This window comes from Bos grunniens, chromosome 18 (assembly GCF_055505025.1).
Source record: "Bos grunniens cultivar Pamir isolate PY7600 chromosome 18, Bosgru_T2T1.0, whole genome shotgun sequence".
NCBI classification, from domain to species: Eukaryota; Metazoa; Chordata; class Mammalia; order Artiodactyla; family Bovidae; genus Bos; species Bos grunniens.
This window is the reverse complement of record NC_141182.1, coordinates 36294846-36316913: the sequence shown is the minus strand read 5'-3', so window position 1 is coordinate 36316913 and position 22068 is coordinate 36294846. Positions and strand designations below refer to the sequence as shown.

At 39.2% G+C, this 22068-nt stretch overlaps 1 protein-coding gene across 9 annotated transcripts in view; it reads right to left on the bottom strand.

Annotated features, from left to right (window-relative positions):
• Window positions 1-22068, bottom strand: part of TANGO6 (transport and golgi organization 6 homolog) — a 184559-nt gene that overhangs the window by 122310 nt on the left and 40181 nt on the right. For all 9 annotated transcript variants that reach the window (XM_086351439.1, XM_086351441.1, XM_086351442.1 and 6 more), the window contains 5 exons: window positions 17575-17687; window positions 15733-15909; window positions 12844-12970; window positions 10927-11118; window positions 1312-1446 (listed from right to left, as the gene is read on the bottom strand). In XM_086351439.1, coding sequence (XP_086207565.1) covers window positions 1312-1446; window positions 10927-11118; window positions 12844-12970; window positions 15733-15909; window positions 17575-17687 — 744 coding nt within the window. The remainder of the gene's footprint in view (window positions 1-1311; window positions 1447-10926; window positions 11119-12843; window positions 12971-15732; window positions 15910-17574; window positions 17688-22068) is intronic.

Below are 22068 nucleotides of genomic sequence, written 5' to 3'. Positions count from 1 at the left end.
ACTCCTCCTTGACAGCTCTAACAGGAGGAATATAATACAGTAACTGAACCAAAAGTGCTTTTTTCCAAAAAAATAAAAAATTAGGAGTGCTAAGTAAATCTACCAAAAATGGGTTTCACATTAACAACAGGCCCAAATAAAATTTCTTTTCTCCTAAAGGACAAGCTAGAGAGAGGCAAATTCTAATAGATCAAGAATCAGTATCAGAATTTAATCCTTAAACTCAAAAATCCATTCCCAGAGGAGTTCCCTACTCATTGCTAAGAGTTCTGTCCAGTTTGATTTCAGGGAAGATTTCATAATACTTGCACTAATCCTACTTCACTTTCTCGCAGTCTTCTAACCTAATGTGATATGTCACACACACAGGTGCTTACCTTTCCACTTTGTTCTGACTCCTGTCTCTACAGTTCAGCTACACAGCCTTCTATCAGTGTCTTAAGTATTCAGAGCTCCTTCCTGCTTCCAGTCCTCATACATGACGCTCTGTCATTGAAAGAGGCCCCTCCATCTGCCCTACACACACTCCCAAACTCCTATGCATCAAGTCTTAGCTTAAACTTATATAGATAGTCCTTATGGAAATCTCCCCAGCCTAGGTTAGATGTTATGTTCTCTTGGTACCCTCTACTTGAGGTACTTCATTCAATTCTATTTTTTGACACAATCATTTAATGCCTGGCTCCCTCATGGGTTCTAAGCTTCATGGCAGGAGGGACCATGTCTGCTTCATCCACTGCCCCATTTCCAGCACCCTGGCTCAGCGTTTGGCACATAACAAGTAGGCAATACATATTTTTTGAGTGAATAAAGTTAAAAAATTATAAATTAAGTATGTAAAAGATACATGCACTGGAAACAAAACTTTTAACATGCCACATGATATGAGTTGAACAATGGATCCTGTGCCAAAATGGAACTATTGAAAACATGGAATCCTATGTAGCCGGTAGGTTACAAAGATTCTTCCCTGACAACAGCAGCAGCGACAAGGGCTGAGCTTCAGAGAACCAGTACAGTGAAGGCCAGAGAATCTAGTATTCACCATAGATGCAAAACAGGTATTTCCAAATCCAGCTTACGCCCAGTCAGAAAGGGCCCTGCCCTTTTGATGGGGAAGTCTACCCAGGTAACAAAGAGGAAGTGGTACTGTTTTCTTGTCTTCTACTTGGAGAGAATTCTTATCAACAACCTGACTTGTTTGGCCCAGTTCTACTGTGTGCAGTAGCCATTCTGACTTCTCACGGGGTATGGATGGGAAGGTTTTTCTCTTCTCCCTCCTTTCAAGTTTGGCTCACTTCTCCAACTCACCTGAACGGCTCCTCCCAGCATGACGGCCACCAGCCCCATGGACATGCTCAGTGTCTGTGACTCCACGGTGCTCTCTGCCTGGTGGGCCAAGCTTGCACATGCTCGCTGCAGGGTTGCTGCTACAAAGTCCACAACCTACCACAGAAATGAAATCTAGAATCAGCAAGGAGCAAGAAAAAAACAAACTCAAAATGCTCTTTACATCTGATGTCTACATCTTCATTTTCTCCCTCATCAACGTCACAATAGCAAGAAGCTTCAAGAACAACTGCTACTGTGCAGCAGGCACGGTGCTCAGGGTTCTACATGCACCAGTTCACCTAGGTGTCACATCAGCTCTAGGATGTATTCTTGTCCTCATTTTCAGAAGAAGAATCTCAGACTTAGGTGATTTGGAGGGCTTCCCTGATAGTTCAGTGGTTGAGAATCCACTGCCAATGCAGGGGACATGGGTTCAAACCCTGGTCCGGGAAGATTCCACATGCCACGGGGCATAAGCCCTAGACCACAACTACTAAGCCTGGGCTCTAGAGCCCATGCTCTGAAACAAGAGAATCTACCACAATAAGAAGCCCGTGTAAGCAGCTAGACAGTAGCCCCGGCTCGCCAGCACTGCAGAAAGCCCCTGAGCAGCAGCGAGGACCCAGCATAGCCAAAAATAAGTAAATAAACACAATTTTTAAGAAGAGGTGATCTGCTCAAAGCCATACAGTCAATAAATGAGAAAGTCCACTTACACTTTCTCAAATCTTTTAATACACCATCTTACCTTCCTTTACTTTTTGTGAATTTTGCTGGGAAATTTAAATGAAAGATGATTTGTTAAATTTCTGACCATCTCCGAGTGTCTTAGATCTGTTTCTCCTAATGAGGATTCCTCCTCAAATATTCCTTACTCCCATTTTGATAGACTAGTTCTAGTAGGCAAAGAATATGCAAAAAGGCATTCATTCTATTTAGAATTCAATGTCCCCAAATGATCTGCACAACCAATCCAGAGTCATTTTTCAAAGTATTGAATGGTTTTAAAGGATTAAGATTATTCATATACAAGAGTTTACACAGCATCTGGATAACAACTAAGCCTTAAATGAAATTAATTTGGTCAGCATTATTTTAACTGTGCTTTGATTAATCATCTTAAGTAGAAACACATTTGAATAAAAGATGCCTGCACATACCTATATATGTGCACACACACATACATGTACACACACTCACACTTACATTTAGGATTAATGGCTCAAAAGGGAAAAATCAACTTGAAAATGGGATGGCTGAGATAGGTCATAATAAGCCTCTAAATAACATGCAAGCTTGTATGTTCAACTCTCTAGGCAAATCACATGCTATGCTACAATCTTTATTGCAGACTTAAAGTTAGGAGAATGGCTTGTTAACACTTGTCTTTTGGAGGTCAGGCAGGAAACTAGAAAGGTTATTAAAAGTTCCACTTACTGAAATAAACAACACGGGTTATGGCAACCCTCTCAAGCCTGAGAATTTATTGATTACTAGAAGTTAAGGACACTGGCTTTTCCCAGAGAAACTGGTGCATCTACCATCTTGGGTTCCACCTATTCTGACTTCAAAGAGTCTTCTAAAACACTCCTTGATTACAGGAAGCTTCTATTTCAGCGCAAATACACTGTTAAAATGCTGGAACAGAATTATCTAGCCTTCCAACTTATTCTAAATTCCTGTCCTCTATCTCTCTGCCTAACTACCTACTGATCTATCTACCCCACTATAGATTGATCTATCTACTATGCTTAATATTGCTAAACAAGTAGTATGATCCTAATTTTGTTAAGAAAGAAACTTTCAGTTTGTATGTGTATTAAAGGAAAAAAAAAAAAAAACCTGGGTGCTGTTAACTGGTATGACAGCCAGCTGGTATTATTATTTATGAAGTACCTTTGCTCCTAAACTTCCCTGTAACAACAAAACCTGTATACCCATTTTGACAACACCTCCTCCCCCACTAATCATTTCCTGTGATTTTATGAACTGTCAGCCACGAGAATAGGTAGGTATGTGACTGCTGTTGGTTCTAGAATTTATGTGTATTGAGCAGACAATGGAAGACACCTTTATTTTTTACTTAAACATTTTTGTAAAGCAATGTCATTCTAAAAGCCAAATACTCGTGAAAGTTTATAATGAAAAAATGGCAATTGCCTACCCTATTTCTCCCCATCTGATTCTACAGAGGCAACTGGTTTTACTTAGCTATTTTAGTGACAATAGTAAGCATTTACAATTTACCAGGTACTGTTCTGAATGTATTATAGGTATTTACTCACTTAAATCGTCACAATGATCCTTTGGGGATATGTAAACCTATTGCCAACACTGCCCTTACAGATGACTATAAGGGAGCTGAGGCCTCACTGTTAAGTCTGCAGACTTCGACTTAATCCTCCCATTCTGCAGCATGCTGCATCAGCCAAGTTCAAAGTCTCTGGGTTCAACCTCTCTCAACAATAAACCTCTAGTTTTTTGCTGGGGAGGGGAGGTGATTGTACAAAGTTAAAGAAGGAATCAAATAGTCTTCTGACTCTTGTGGAGCTTGTCAACATGGTTCAAATTCAGCTCCATCTTTAGGGCTCATCTGGTGCCCCCAGTCCTTCCAGGCTTCTGCAGAGAGAAGTGGTTTGCCTTTTTTCCCCTTTTCTCAAAAAACTTTTAACATACTGTATTGGTGTTTTTCCTTCTGGCTTACTTCACTCTGTATAATAGGCTCCAGTTTCATCCACCTCATTAGAACTGATTCAAATGTATTCTTTTTAATGGCTGAGTAATACTCCATTGTATATATGTACCACTGCTTTCTTATCCATTCATCTGCTGATGGACATCTAGGTTGCTTCCATGTCCTGGCTATTATAAACAGTGCTGTGATGAACATTGGGGTACACGTGTCTCTTTCCCTTCTGGTTTCCTCAGTGTGTATGCCCAGCAGTGGGATTGCTGGGTCATAAGGCAGTTCTATTTCCAGTTTTTTGAGGAATCTCCACACTGTTCTCCATAGTGGCTGTACTAGTTTGCATTCCCACCAACAGTGTAAGAGGGTTCTCTTTTCTCCACACCCTCTCCAGCATTTATTATTTGCAGACTTTTGGATCGCAGCTATTCTGACTGGTGTGAAATGGTACCTCATAGTGGTTTTGATTTGCATTTCTCTGATAATGAGTGATGTTGAGCATCTTTTCATGTGTTTGTTAGCCATCTGTATGTCTGCTTTGGAGAAATGTCTATTTAGTTCTTTGGCCCATTTTTTGATTGGGTCAATACAGTATACTAACACATATATATGGAATTTAGAAAGATGGTAACAATAACCCTGTGTACGAGACAGCAAAAGAGACACTGATGTATAGAACAGTCTTATGGACTCTGTGGGAGAGGGAGAGGGTGGGAAGATTTGGGAGAATGGCATTGAAACATGTAAAATAGCATGTATGAAACGAGATGCCAGTCCAGGTTCGATGCACGATACTGGATGCTTGGGGCTAGTGCACTGGGACGACCCAGAGGGATGGTATGGGGAGGGAGGAGGGAGGAGGGTTCAGGATGGGGAATACATGTATACCTGTGGTGGATTCATTTTGATATTTGGCAAAACTAATACAATTATGTAAAGTTTAAAAATAAAATAAAATATAAAAAAAAAACAAAAAACTTTTAACAGCTCTTTAGAGGCACATGGCTTTGCTTCCTGACTTCTCTCATGCAAGCACTTGGCTTTCCATTTTCTGAAGTTGCTACTATCTTCTAGTTACTCTCTTTGACCTACTGTATCTCGTCTCCTGCTCTGCTGGTCACTGTGGTTTCCAGAGGGAACAGATAAACACCATCTTTTGTTCAATATAGCATCTTTAATCAGAAGTCTCTACTTTTTATAAATTTGTACTCTTATGTGGCTTAAATATTTTTACAGTGAGCAGGTGCAGGTGTTACTTATGTTAAAAAATGTAACATATGAAAATAGAACCCCTTTTACTCCGCCAATTACAGTGATCTAGTTACAGAATGGTGCAGAGGGTGGCAGTTTCCTGGAAGGGCAGGAAAAAGGGAATCTTGTTCATTCCACTCCATATACACTGGCCCCCTTGCTGATCCTGCCACACTCTGGGCATACTCCCTCTCATCTGAAACACTCTTCCCCTAGGTATATCAATGGCTCCCTCCTTCCCTGCTTCAGATCTTTGCTCAAAAGTTACTTTTCTCAGTGAGATTCTCCATGACCACCCTATTTACCTTACCACACTCCCTTCACCATCCCTTTCCTTGTTAGATTTTTTCTTTCTAGTGCTTATCACCATCTAACATGCTGTGTATTTTGCCTTGTTTACTGTCTCTCTATATATACATATGAATGTAAGCTCCAGTTAGAACTGGACATGGAATAACAGACTGGTTCCAAATAGGAAAAGGAGTACGTCAAGGCTGTATATTGTCATCCTGCTTATTTAACTTATATGCAGAGTACATCATGAGAAACGCTGGGCTGGAGGAAGCACAAGCTGGAAGCAAGACTGCCGGGAGAAATATCAATAACCTCAGATATGCAGATGACACCACCCTTATGGCAGAAAGTGAAGAGGAACTCAAAAGCCTGTTGATGAAAGTGAAAGTGGAGAGTGAAAAAGTTGGCTTAAAGTTCAACATTCAGAAAACTAAGATCATAGCATCTGGTCCCATCACTTCATAGGAAATAGATGGGGAAACAGTGGAAACAGTGTCAGACTTTATTTTTCTAGGCTCCAAAACCACTGAAGATGGTGACCGCAGCCATGAAATTAAAAGACGCTTACTCCTTGGAAGAAAAGTTATGACCAACCTAGATAGCATATTCAAAAGCAGAGACATTACTTTGCCAACAAAGGTCCGTCTAGTCAAGGCGATGGTTTTTCCAGTGTTCATGTATGGATATGAGAGTTGGACTGTGAAGAAAGCTGAGCGCCGAAGAATTGATGCTTTTGAACTGTGGTGTTGGAGAAGACTCCTGAGAGTCCCTTGGACAGCAAGGAGATCCAACCAGTCCATTCTGAAGGAGACCAGCCCTGGGATTTCTTTGGAAGGAATGATGCTAACGCTGAAACTCCAGTACTTTGGCCACCTCATGCGAAGAGTTGACTCATTGGAAAAGACTCTGATGCTGGGAGGGATTGGGGGCAGGAGGAAAAGGGGACGACAGAGGATAAGACGGCTGGATGGCATCACCGACTCGATGGACGTGAGTCTGAGTGAACTCCGGGAGTCGGTGATGGACAGGGAGGCCTGGTGGGCTGCAATTCATGGGGTCGCAAAGATTCGGACACAACTGAGCGACTGAACTGAACTGACTGAAGCTCCATGAGAGCACAGATATGTCTGTTTTGTTCACTGCTATGTCTCTGATACCCAGAAGTGTAGGTGGCACATAGTAGGCCCTTAATACATATTAATGGAATAAAAGAACTTGGGAGTTGGAACAGGGCTCTGAATCAGTAAAGACCATTCCATGCCTCATTCTTCTTTGCATTATCTCACATACTAATATACCATTTGCCAACACAGTTTTTTTTTCCATTGTATGAATATATCACAATTTATTAATCATTCTTCATCTAATTGAACACAGTTTTTAAAATTTTTCATCTTTCATCCAGGAATTCTTCAATATGCATTTGTAACAAATAGAGAGATGTGTCTTTTTACATAACTGTGCTGTGTTTAGACGCTCAGTCGTGTCCGACTCTTTGTGACCTCATGGACTGTAGGCCACCAGGCTCCTCTGTCCATGGGGACTTCCCAGGCAAGAATACTGGAGTGGGTTGCCATGCCCTCCTCCAGAGGATCTTCCCAACTCAGGGATCAAATCCAGGTCTCCTTCATTGCAGGCAGATTCTTCTTTACTGTCTGAGTCACCAGGGAAGCCCAAGAATACTGGAGTGGGTAGCCTATCCCTTCTCCAGGGGATCTTCCTGACCCAGGAATCAAACTGGGGTCTCCTGCACAGCAGGCGGATTCTTTACCAACTGAGCTATCTGGGAAGCCCCTTTTACGTAACTACCTTTACTACAAATACACAAAAAACAAATTCCTTATATCTTCTAACACTGGGTCCATGACTTTTACAAAAATGTCTTGGTACAATTGGTTTGTTTGAATCAAGAACCACTCATTACACTTCCCTGATAGGTCTCAAATCCCTTTTAAGCTGCAACAGCCCTGTCCCTCCTTAATGCCATTTATCTGATGAAGAAACTGGGTTATTTGTACTATGGAATTTCCTGCATCATGGATTTGGCTAATTGCTTCTTCATTGCATTTAATTTGCTCCTTTATCCTGTGGGGTGGTGAGGGGATGGGGGTTGTTTTATATTGTTTGGGGGTTTGGAGAGGAAGAACACTTCCTGGTGGTATGGCATATGTCATACTGCATTACATGAGAGGCACATCATAATGTCTGCTTCTCTTTTTATAGTGATGCTAAGATTACTCAGCCCAGTGAATTCCCTGGCAATCTAGTGATTGGGATTACTTGCTTTCACTGCTGAGGGTGCAGGTTTAATCCCTGGTTGGGGAACTAAGATTCCACAAGCCACACAATGCAACCAAAAAAAAAAAAATCAGAATAAGCTGGAAAAAAAAAAGAATAAGCTGAAATATATAGGGAAACATATACGAACACTCTTTCTTTGACCCTCTGAAATGAGTCAAAGCGTCAGACATCACTGGGCAACTGAACAACGACATACTGATATTAGCATTAACCCTGAAATTCACCAAAAATAAAATGGACAGGCAGATGGAGATATAGATAAAAATGTGATAAAGCAAATACAGTAAAAGACTAATGACAGAATCTAGGTGGTGGACATCCAGATAATCACTATAAAATTCTTCGAAATTTTTGAAAGTTTTTATAATTAAATGCTGGGAGAAGAAAGGATCAGATGGTTTGGGTATATTTGGCCTAATACATTCATTATAAAGTATCCCTAATGGTTTTTGTAGACACTGATGATTGCTACCTCAATCGATTATTTCATTAGGGGATTGCAAAATATTGATATAATTTTCTAGTTCTCATTTCGAATTTTCCAGCTGTGGCTCTTACACAAAGAAAAAAATTTCTTCATTGACTAATTACATGGAAACATAGTTCCCACAGGAAAGATAAATGTCTTATTCTTTCCCTGCATTTATCGATTTACAAAGTAGTGAACTGATCACCTAGGAACCTCCAAAGATGTCCTACAAGATACCTTTTGGGGGGGAACTAGATGCATTTCAATCCACTGCAGGCATTATTCTCTTTCATGCTCAAATTGTCCTACCTGTGGTCAGTGGGAGCCCCTCCAAAGTTAACTTCTGAACGCTACTGTCATGAGCCTGTTAATCTCAGACTGCTTCCTGGTTTTCAGGCACAACAAGATGCCCTGAGGCTTACACTGTACAATTTCTGCCCTGGACCTTTAATCCAATGAGCTTTGTGTTCTTCTGGTAGGAAGTGGTGATTAGAAACTATAATCTGGTACTAGTGATGCTTAGGGCTACTGGACTGTCATTGTTTCTTGGCACGGACAATGGACTGAGCTAGGAAATATCTGTTTTTAAAAATGAGAAAAATAAACTATGAGTTCAAACAAACACTTCCAGTTAAAATTTAATATGACATGGGTTCTACTTAACTTAAATTCATTAAACTCTTTTATTTTTTATACTGAAAGTCTTCATTCCTAATGATATTAACAAAATTACTTTTAATTTATTACTTATAATTTATCCATATGCATGTATGTATTTCAAAATAACATACCAAAATTATCACCATCACTAAGTCTACAAGATGCAGTTCAGTGGGGTTTTGTGTGGTCCTTTTTGTCATGATACAGTTCAACCTCAGATGAAGGAAAATTTAATGGGACAAATCACTTTTGTATCAGCCTAATGCCATTGTTCCTTAATTAGGAGCAAAGGGAGATAAGTGGGAAAGTTTAAGTCATATCAGTTTTTAAACCATTTCCCTTTCCAGTGGGCATCCTGAGACAAAAACAAGGTCTGGGTGAAAAATTCTTTAGCGAATTGATATAAACACAGGAGAAACAAATCACCCTACTGAGTAATACAGGGTCAATGAACTGAAGGAGTAAGAGGCCAGAAAAGAAATCATGAGCATAAATCTCATTAAACAGGCACGATAAGTCAGAGCTGACAGGCAGCTGCAAATTTTCTCAGCAGGAGCTGTAGTGAAATGCTGCTTAGCAACACCCGAAGGCAGAGGACAATGACGATGATACAAAGAGCTGGAGTGTCAGATTTAAGTGTGACAATCAGACCATCTTACAGCTGATTATTCACCAACCAAGCCACAACCAACTGTGGTAAAGGGTAAAATATGACTACACTGCCTATGCTTTAGTACTTTTAATTCCTACTTTTAAAAAATGCTGGCAAAAGGTTTCCCTAGTGGCTCAGAGGTAAAGAATCTGCTTAGCAATGCAGGAGACACATTCATTCCCTGGTCCAGGAAGATCCCTCATGCTGTGGAGCAGCTAAGCCCATGCACCACAACTATTAAGCCATGTTCTAGAGCCCCTGAGCTCAACCACTGAGTCCATGTGCCACATCTATTGAAGCCTGCAGGCCCCAGAGACCATGCTCCATAACAAGAGAAGCCACTGCAATGAGAAGCCCGTGCACTGCAATGAAGAGTAGCCCTTGCTCGCTGCAGCTAGAGAAAAGCCCTTTCAGTAGTAAAAATCCAGCACCGCCAAAAATAAATAAATAAATATATATGTATGTAAAAAACGCTGGCCAAAAAAAAAAAAAAAAGGCTGAGCCATTAAATTCAAGCACTGATCTGATCCACAGTTACTTGATCCTGAAGGCACTAAATAAAATCTGTAAACTTCATTGGCAAAATAAAAAGGCAACAAAAACACTTCACAGGTTGTGATAAGCTGTTAGAGGACCTATAAAATTCAATGTGATCATTAGTGATTTTTTTTTTTCAAATTTGAGTTTTAATCATTCTCAACATTTTTTTTTTTCCTGCCATGACATATAGCTTACAGGATCTTAGTTCCCAGACCAGGGGTTGAACCCGTGCACTCTGCATTGAAAGGCCAGAGTCCTAACAACTGGACTGCCAGAGAAGTCCCTCATTCTCAACTTTTAGTGTACATTAAAATTATCTATGGAGCTTAAAATAAAAAATACATATGCCCAGACTCTAATGTAGACATACTGAATCAGAATTTCTAAAAGTGGGCTGGGCATCAATATTAGGAAAAAGATCCCAGGCAATTTATTTGCACCAAAAGTTGAAAACCACTGAGATATATAAATATTTAAAACAGTTCTGTTTTATGTGCACAAGAACCACTTCAAGAGCTTGTTAAACATGACAATTCCCAGGACCTATGAAAGTACTGATTCTCTTAGTCTGGTGTGGCTCAGTAATTTACTTTTAACCAGAATTCCAGGTGTAACACTGATACAAGTGTCATCAAAACACACTCTGAGTGACATTTTAAAAAATATCTTTGGGAAAGAATGAAAGAAACCAAAACAGACAAATACCACCAGGCTGGGATCCGTTATGTGGCAGCCACTGACCTGAGTGATGTTGGTGAATATCTGCTCAGACATTCTCTCACACAGAAGAGCCACCAGTTGGAGAACCAGCAGCTTCCGCTCCTGACCTTCCACCAGAAGAGTCTGGTGCTGTTCTAATTCCAAAAGGCTTTTGTTGGAGAAAGACTTCATTTTTAACTCTGTTTCATCTTCCACAGCCACGTGAGTTAATTCCTATCAGTGTGGGAGAAAAGAAAAAGTAAAGAAAAATCCTACAGAACTAAGGACTTTAAAAACAGAAAACTCATTTGAAATGTATATATGGAGAACCAGTCTCTGTTCATTACAGCATTAGTTATAATAGCCAAAAACTGGAAACAAATGTCCTTCGATAAGAGAATGAATAAGCTGTGATGTATTTACTATATTGCAGCAGTTGAAATAAATGAACTAGATCTACACAGATATCAATATAATCTTAAAAACACAACTGAATGGAAGAGGTAAGCTGCAGAGTAATACATATATCAATGTGCCAAGTATATGAAAATGATAAACTTTACAATAAAAATCATAAACACACACAAAGAACTAGCCTGACAAACTACTTACTTTATCACTATTTTTATGATCTCTAGCACTAGCCTCCCTTGAACTGAGGTCATATAACATTTCCAAACCCTTTTCAGTGACTATTAGATGCTTTTACCACCAGAGTTCTTTTTCCCTAGGATATTCAGAACTGAACTTCTACTAACAGGTAATTCATTACTGTGGGTTTTATAAGATTTTCCCTAGCTTTCATCTGTAAATTTCCGTGGGAAAGGAAAACCTTAAGTTCCATAATAATGAATACTTTAACCACAGTATTAATAACTGACAGTTTAGAGCAGTGGTGCCCAACTGTTTCTGGGCAATTTTGCTCTCCAGTGGGCATTTAGCAATGCTGAGGGACATTTTTGGTTGTCATAACTGGGAGATGACACAGACATCTCTGAGTAGAGGTCAGGGATGCTGGTAAACATCCTATGATGGACAGGAAGCCCCCACTCAAAGAAACAAATACCTAGCCCAACATGTCAATAGCACCAAGGTAGAGGAACTTTGGTTCAGAGCAAAGCCCTTTGACTTTTTGAAACAAATTTTAAAAAATCATCCAATTAGGAGAATATTTTCTTGGGATGTTATTTACAGTGAGTGGCTGCACAGGGGTATGAATGTGAATAAGAGAGGTGAGAAACCTCAAAAAAGTATCCCCCACTTCAATTCTAGGAACGTTAGCCCTGATTTCCTCCTCTCATTCTCCCAACCCACACCAACCTTAAACTCCAAAGACATTCTCTTAGAGTGGACATTTTCTTTAGGGAAAATACCAAAGAAGGCAGAGATCAATGACAGGGAATCAGAGACACTGATTCATGGTCTCTAACAATGCAAATAAGGAGTAACAGGGTATAAGTTACTGACATTAGAGCAAAAGAAAACAAAGCCACCAGACTAAGAAATAAACCCGGAAAAGGCTTCAAGTGGCTACAAAATGAAATGAGAGGGGCAGAACTGCTAAATCTCCTTTGCAAATACCTGACAAAACAACAGTCAGAAAGGATGAGGGATTATTCCACAGCTGTAAAACCTGCTATTAACTTCAAAAGAGTTCTTACTGTCAACGCAGAGCAAAGATTAACCCTTTCGTAGATCAATCGCTTTACTTTGGTCATCTCTAAAAATTCAGTGGAGATTACCTCGCAAAGGAGTTCGATCCTATGTATACTGCTGAAGGTAAATTTCTTTTTGACTGAACCAAACGCTACTGAAAAGAAAATATTACCCTATGAACTTTATTTCTCCTAAATTAAGACCTAATTTTAGAACCTAAAATTATGACTGCCTGGCAAATTCAAAGGTGCTCCTGATACTACCCTAGAATAAAAATGACAGTGAGCTATACACAATTCTTACCTTCAAGCAGAAGATGAAGAAGTCACCTGCTAAACCACATTCCTGGCAATGGGACAGCAAGCCCCCAAGGTGCTCCACTCGGCACTGCTCTGAGGACACCTTTTGGTACAGGGCTTCATCTTCATCACTGCAATGCAGGGGGAGATTTATTTCCCAGAGCTATTCTTTTTTTTTTTTTTTGGAGACCCCATTAATAATCTTCTAAAGTAACATGTTAATTTCATACAGTAAATCATTATAAAGCTCAAAAATGTTTAAATTATTTTCCTGTTTCTCCATGCTGAAAAAGTTATTTATTCTCAGAAGCTAGGCTATCATGTTTTGTATAGTCATTTGCTCAAATGGGGAAAAGATTCATTTGAAGATGGACGTTGAGAGATCACTATTGATATTATTTCAATAAGCTTCAAATGCAATGAGGAATTAAAGTACAGGTTTATGCATATATTCTGGTTCCTGAAGAAGAGAAGAGACAAGAGAAGGCTGAAAAGTGAGGCCAGACCACAGAGAATGTTGGATGCCAGTCAAAGGAGCTTGGATTTTTTTCAGTGAGCTGCTAAGGGTTATGAGCAGTGGGAAAAAGACATAATCTTCATAGGAAGAGATTCAGTCAATCTCAGTGAGCCAATTGTTGACTTGTAAAAATCCATAGATTCAGAAAACTGAGCAGGCTGAATATCCAAGTAATACTGTGGCTAAATTATCAAAAACAGTGTTGTGATTTCTGCAAAAAGTTTAAGGAAAATTCTCATAAGGTACTATGGCTTCTAGTTTTCATTCATCAGACAAGTGAAAAAGCCAACATATAATATTCTTATACTATATCACGTAAATAAATACAAAGGTACAGAAGATACACTAAAAACAAGACGCTAAAATCGTGTAAACTGTGATTAGGACAGTTGGTAACTTTTGTTTCCTCTTTATGCTTTTTTATATTATACAAAGAACATTTACTATTTTTGTGATGAAAGAACAAAACTTCTTTCAGATTAAATTGAGGGAAAAAATGACAGGTGTTGCTTCATTTCAGTGAAAAGTACAATTATTAAAGTTAATTTAGCAAACAGTCTCACTGGGCAGTATGTCCCAATCTGCTGGTTCACTAGTAACATAGTATTTATAATCCTTTAGTAGAATGAATCACCTAGAAGTTAAGTTTAGGATTACTTCCTATATTATCCTATCTTTTAGAGATCATTCATGTTATCTCCAACACATTTTAAGTTAGAAGAAAAGCTGAAATTGTGTCTAACCTTCTGTGAACGATCTTATCAAAATGAAATACCATATTCAAAGATTCTTTAAAAAATAAAAAAAGACATGCTAACATTACCTTCAGAAGCATTGTTTTATTCATTCTTAAAACTGCAATGGAAGAATCAATTTCAAATAGTCACATTTAGCTCCAGAAAAGTAAAAATTCTGGATCCAAAGATGATAGAATCTAAGCTGCTCTTCTAGTTTCTTTAATCAGACTTCTTATTGATAACTAATGCTGCTGGGCAGAATGGTGGAGTGAAAGGTAAGTGGCGATAAAGACCACGGGCTTGGGGGATGAACACCATGAGCAGTTTTAAAAGAAATCGTAAACACACACACCAGACACCACCACCACCCCACCATCCCAGTCTGGTACAGTGTCAACTTACTGGAGAAATGGAGTGTCTTCAATATGTAATGGAAGCTATGGACCCTATTTTCAGCAAAGAATCTGTATTTGCATATAAAAAATCCCTTGTGTGTAATTTCAAGGGGATTATAGAGTCTCAGAAGTCCATGTAGAGACCCCTAGTTAAGGATCTATCGCTTCTGGCAGTGAACGGAGATTCATTCTATCACTGCCTATTTACTTTTTTTCCTGCCAAAGAGAGAAACTATAGTTTCAATAGAAACTATTGATTTTGACATACTTGCACTAAAGACTTGTTAATATAGCACTAAGTTTTAACTGCTGATAAGTCAAATACTGTGAAATTTTCTATGCAGTCACTAAATTGGTTCTAAACTGTTCCAAAGTGGTTTTAAATAAAAATGACAAAAAATATTAAGCTCCCTTTGTTCAGGGGCATAGTTGTAACTGCAAAACCTACACTGATGGTTCTATTTGCAATCAATATTTTTTTTCTGTTCGAAAAACAGAAAAATTTTCTGATTGAATACGTGTTTTAAAACTTAACCAAAAAAAAAAAAAAAAAACTTAATCAAGCTGACCATGAATAAAAATATTAGACTTAAACACTTTAACAAACAGCAGGACTTTGAATGTGATATGACATTTGAGTAGAGCAGCTGCCACCAGTTAAATATTACATGGACTCTGATCAACAAGAATTTATGTTCTGAGGTGGTAACATATACACATATCACCCAGAAAATGGAAATAATGTAAAATACATTTGTGAGACATAGGAGAAATAAATTATCCATTCCACTAACATCAGTTAGCTGCTTTCTAACAATCCCTAAGAGAAACAAACCTCTATCACAAAATTACTGTAAGAGTGCTCTGAGAGAATTTCCCTTAGGAGTAAGTCTGACTCTGAACACACATATACCATTTTGAATGTCAGAAAGAGAACTGGATTGTTATAGTGTTGAGGGTGAAAGGTGTTTGCCAATTACTCTGATTCACTGGCAAAGACTCTGCGAAATAAGTGGGCTTGTTATGACACAGAGCTGTGAGACTGCAGTAAACTGCACCTATTAGCATCTAGGAAAAACCTGGAGGATCATTTAAGGGTCACCTTTCACTTAGAGATTATAAATAACACCTCAGCTGCTAATTTCTGGTTTCCTTTCTATCAGCGCCCCTTAGTGGACAAGTCATAGAACAGCCTTTTGGGTACAATTAAATCTGAAGAGAGAGCGAAGAATGGGTGGACTCACCAAAAGGCCTCTTTGATGGTGATCATAATGCCGCCCTGAGTGGCAGCTCTAAAGTGGCACAGAGAATGGAGAGCGGGCACAGATTTGTCCAACCCTGCAAATCCTTTCAGGCTAGCAATTGCCTTCTTTCTCTCCAGTCTCTCCAGAATCCATAATAAGATCTCTTGGCAAAGTGACCTGGCAGAAAAAAGCAGTTATAAATGAGCTTGTCATCATACTCTACATGTCTAACAAGTTAGCACAGAAAAAGAAAGAATGACTGTCAGGTTCTATGCATTCTAAACGCTGGCACAATCACCTAGTATTACTGACGTGTGGGAGCGGAAACTATGCTTAAGAATTTCAGAAAGCAAACATCCTGAAATTTGATGAGCGACTGACTAATCTCTGGCTGTACAAGCAGCTCTGATATGACACATGAGCCCCACATGGTTTTTTTTGTTAATTCCAAGTGTACTCACTGCCTTTGGACCAGGCACTGTGAAAGAATGCTGGCACAGATCAAACCATCTACCGTCAATGGGACCAATAACTGGTGACCAAGAAATAGTACACCAGCAAATTCTTGCTGATTCCTTATCCCCTCTTATCTGTGCCAGTTAACCAGGAGAGAAGTGGAATAAACGTTTGCTTCTTCCTTCTCAGTCTGATGAGACATGATAGTGCTGTGAGGACTTCAATTTCAAAACTAGAACAAGAGTTATTATAGGAATGGTCTTCAGAAGCCAAATTCACACATTTATACCCTCCATCTTCCAATGCACTTTCTCTTGTCACTTCCCTCATGGCTGTAGGCTTCAGTGACACCCTAACCAAAAGGCAATATGTAAGCTGTGAATAATATGCCAGACTGAGTACTTCCCTTTATCAGTTAACAATGATGATGATAATGACTATTTATTGAGCTTATAATTTGCCAAGGACAGTGCTATACACTTACTTCAATATAGTTAGTCTTCATAATAACCCTATGAAGAAGATAATATTACTGTGTATGAGATTACATATGGGGGGATTTCCAAACACCAAAAATCAGAATTCTGTAGGACTTTGGAAAGGATAGAAATTTTTTAAATTTTTGTTGGAGTATAGTTGATTTGCAATGTTGTATTAGTTCCAGGTGTATAGCTAACTGAATTAGTTATACATATATCCACCCTTTTTTAAGGTTCTTTTCCCATATAGGCCGTTATCGAGTATTGGGTAGAGTTCCCTGTGCTATACAGCAGGTCCTTATTATCTATTTTATACCTAGTAGTGTGTATGTGTCAATCCCAATCTTCCAATTTAAGTCTAATAAGGAGAGAGAAACAACACAAATCACTGTGAGAACAGTGTCTATACATAATGAGTCCCACTTAAATTTCAATACAGAAGATTATTTTCTGGATGACTGAGGAACTCCTTCTTTCTCATTAACACTGTGCACAAACACCAAATCCAGGCCTAAATTACAGAGTGCCACATTCAGATCCAGGTTTCCCAAACTTGATTTCTAATTGCTCACAAGGTGTTCATGGTCTAACCTCTATTTCCTCCTCCCCAGACATACAGTAGCAGTATTGTTCACTGGTCAAACAGGGGCATGCTCATACGTGTACAGAGATTTTCCCTCTGATGTCTAAAACAGAGGCTGAGGAAGGTCATTCTAGAAACTAAATCCAATTCCCCTGCAATCTGCAAAGCACTCTTTCTTTTCTAGAGGACTGTCAGAAGTTTCTCTGACCTTGAAAGAAAAAATAAAAAACAACTACGAAGGGGCGTAAGTCATATTCAAAAGAAGAACAACATGCAAGAAAGACTTCACAGTTTACAAACAAGAAGGTTCTCTAGGTTGTTTACCTTAGATGAGACACGCTCTGCTTGGTAAAACAGTAAAGAGAGAAGAGGACTCCCAGGACAGGAAGCAGAGAATCCACCAAAACTGATAAAGGTTCATTCCCGACCACATACACCTAGGGAAAAGGACACAGCGGTACAGTGAGTGCAAGGCCTGAGGAATGGGAGTCAAACACCGCACACATACCAGCAGGGCTGAAGGCTTACCTTAAGTAACACTCCAGTCCTAAGGTGAACATTTTTAAGTCTAAGGCTAAGGAAAACACCTGAGATTGGCAGACAGGTTGAAACATAGCGAGACTGAAATGAAGTATCACCCTTCATGCATGCAGCCTGAAGAACTGCTGGGGAACCAGGCAGATGGACCCATTTTCTGACCTATTCCTTTCCTACTTCTGACTAGCTCAGAGCCTCCTCATCTACTATTCATCTATACAATAGTTATCTTACTGCTAAAGGCCCTGCTACTAGGACTAACAAGCAAACAGAAAAGCTTAAGACTAGATTTGAAAGAAAAAAAAGCAAAATAAAAGTTTGCTCTAGGTTTGTCCTTTTTTTTATTTGTTTTTATTTATTTATTTGGCTGTGCTGCGTCTTAGTTGCAGCATGCAGAATCTTCTACCTGTGGCACGTGGGATCTAGTTCCCTGACCAGGGATTGAACCCCGGGCCCCCGGCATTGGGAGCACAGAGTCTCAGCAACTGGACGACAAGGGGAAGTCCCTAGATTTGTCATTCTCCAGATGTGACTGCCACATGGGCAAGTCCTATTCTCCCCAGTTCAATCAATGTGCACCTAAATCTGCACTGGCTTTATAGGGTTAAGTATGTGAGGATGCTGAAGCTTATTAACAATAACTATGTTAAATATTTTATTTGTACCTTTCAAAAAGGATTCAACAAACTTTTCTGAATACATACTGGAATCAAACTACTGTTCTAGGCACTGCACTACTCTGAATATCAAGGTGAAGAAAAATTGTTCTCTTTCATTGCTTGTGATCTAACAGGAAGAATAAAATGAGTTAAAACAATAATACTGTTGTTATTATTCAAGGTGGATAATTTAAAATACCTTACAACGTGCTAAAATGCTATTCAAAACTCCAATCAAGCATAATAGGATTTTAAAATGTACTTAATTCTATTCTAATAAATTAACTAAAACCTGATGGTGTCAACTGTAATAATAATAAAAGAAGAAAAAAGAGGCTCTGACGATGATTACACACTTGACAATGGAGCACACATATGTGTTCCAGGAACTATGCTAGGATTTTTATCTTCCAGGTACCAGGTTAGATTCTTTTAAAGAGCTGGCTCATTGAAATTATAACAATCTCACAAAGTCTGTATTAGCAGACCTATTTTTTTTTTTAGTATAATTGGTTTACAATATTGTGCTAGTTTCTGCTGTACAAGTGAATCAACTCTACGTTTGCATACATTCCAGCTGAGATTCCCTGTGCCATACAGCAGCTTCCCACTAGCTACTTTACACACGGTAGTACATATATGTCAATCCTGCTCTCCCAATTTGTCTCGCCTTCCGCTTCCTCCAAGGTGTCTGCATGTCTGCTCTCTACAAGCAGACCTATCTTAAAGGGTGAAGAAAGGAAAACTTAGAAGAGGCCCTAATTAACACAAAGAGGAGTGAGGTGGAAATCAATGATGGGAAACTAAAGGTCAAGGAGGCACAAGCTGGAAAAATCTCTGTGCTTTTCCAGAGAACCCTGTCCCTTTAAATCAACCCTAATTTTTCATACTCCTTAAGCCTCCCAACTCCTCTGTGGAGCCTGATAACGAAGGAGCCAGCTTCCTGTGCATGATCTAATCTCCATAAGCCCAGCTAAATGAGGTACATTGTATGGCAGTGTTCAGAAATAATATGCAGGCCTAATTATGATATCACAAATTACAGGAGGTAAAAAAGGAGATCCCCCAGATAACGTAAGGGCCTATTGTTTGGCTCTGGATTGTGTGTTCCCAGAGGTAATCCCTGTGGAGCCATCCTTCCTTACCAGCATCTTCAACACAAAAAACTAAAAAACAAATGAAGCTAAATCTGTATTATTTACTGGGCCAAAGCACTTCAAACTTTAACATGAATTCATATCAAGCACATCTCTCAGAGGGTATGCTGTTGTTGATAAATTCCTCCAATGCTTAAATTCTCTTCTAATACTTTTCTATATTTTCTTAGAAGGAACAGAAAAAACTGTAGTTAACTTATACAAATGAAAATGTTATCCATTTTTACATAAAGGTGGAGCACATGTTTACTGAGTGCCAATTTTGTGAGACATATTCGTGGTTCTAAGGATATAGTGGGAAACAAATTATCTGCTTCATTCTAGCGAGAGGACAGAAACTAAACAAATATAAAATATCAGGTAGTGAAAATGCTAGGAAGAAAAACAAGTTTAAAAGGACAGAGAGTGATGAGGGGAAGACCATGTGAAAAGAGGGAGAAATTAAGAGTAACTCTTATCAAGTCACCAACTAATAAACCATTAAGTCCACAGATAAGAACAGAGAAAAAAAATTTTTTCAAAGTAGAAAGACTGAAAGTCTCCTTTGGCTCAAACTGATCAATTAGCTTTTTCTATGAGCATTCAAAGAACTTGAATGACTTCTGCTTGATACAAACAGGATTGTCACCTCCCTTTCAACATTCATTCAGTTAAAATTCTTCCTTGGACTGAGCTCCAATTTACTTCTCTTTAAATGTCCTTACTGGAAGTATATCTATTTTCCAAAAATTTTGGACTGATCATCTAAAACAATCATCAAAATCTGTTTTTTTTTTTAAATCCACCCTACAATTGCTCTGCATCCTAATGATCAGACAGCATTTTACAGATGAAAGACAGGCAGTGGTACTTATGAAATTGATCCAGCTTAAGTTCTACCTCTTCCATAGGCCTGCTCTATTAGTTCATTGTTCAACAGTCCATTCATTCATTCTCTAATTCAAATAACCATTAAGCAAATAATCACCATCAATGACTTTTCTTCTATAAATTCCAGAAGCATTTTAGAGCTTGTAACATATAATCGGTCCTTGCATATACAGTTATCTCTGACCTCTTCAACTAGCCTGGAAGGCAGAAGTCAAGTTTCCTACTTTAGCACCTGTACGAATAGATGATTAAGTTGTGTTACCTGAATTTTTGGTGAATAAGCAGTTGAAACACAGCAGTATACAATTTAAAGGCACCCAACTGTTACCGCTTTTATTAAGCAATCAGCAACAACCATTTATTGCATGTCTCCTCAAGAATGAACCAGGTATTCAGCTAAATATTTAACATATAATCAATCCTCACAAGAGTCTTGCAAGTTAAGCATTTTATTCTTATTCTAAAACCGTGGAAAACTGAGGCTCAGAGAAGCGAAGTTAGGTGGGCAAAGGCAGACTGTTAGGAAATGGCAGGGCCAGGATGAACCCACATCTGTCTAACATAAAAGCCATGCACAACCTAGAGACAGAAAACAGATTAGCAGCTCCCAGGGTTGAAGGGAGGGAGAAGTGGGAACCAAATGCTTAATGGGTATGGGGTTTACATTTGGGATGATGAAAAAGTTCTGGAACTAGCCAGTGGTGATGATGGCTGTGCAACACTGTGAATGCCACTGAATTATACATTTTAATGTAAAATGTATAATTTTATGTTATGTGTGTTTTATCACAGTAAAAAAAAAAAAAAAAGAGCAAAGCATATACCCCATGGCCTCTCAATACTGATCTCTTGTGCATAATATTTTTCTTTCTTCAATCCCTAACCCATACCAACTTTATCCCTGCTGGAGCCCCTCAGAATCAGTGGATCCCAGCTTGTTATGCTATTAATGGCCCTGTTTCTGCAACCTCTGCAAAGTAGGTCTGAAGCTCCCAGTGGCACCATGGACAGCACCTCTGTGTGGCCTCCTCTTCCTTCTACTAAGAAACTTATATAGCCCCTTTCTATCAAGGTTGCCATAAATCTCCAGGGCCACAATGTAGCCAGTCTCTTCCAAGGACAGCCCCCTGCTTCCAATGTCTTGCCTCACATGCAGGTTAACAGTGTGGTCTGCACCTGGCATCTAACATTACCTTCCATTTACGCTCCCAAAGTGAAATCTGGTCACTTTCCCCTTAATGTGGATGTTCCACAACCCTGACTTGTATCCAGAATTCAGTGAACCACAAAGGGACACGGAAGGCTGGGCTGATTCAGCCAATGCTGCAAAGCGATCTCTTGGTGCCAGCACTGACAAGGACCAAATGCACTAGGGGGAAAAAACCCTCGCAATGAAATCACACCACAGATGGAAAAAACTGTTGGGGCCGGTTTTCCTCCTAATCGCGTGCACACTAGGCTGGTGACAATACCAACTGAAGAAGCAACAAAAACACAATAGGTAAGTTGTTCCTGCCCAACCAAGGGGAGGATGTGACTGCCCTACCTCTGTGCTCTAATACCCAAATGTTGTGGAATTTCCTTGGACTATGCTT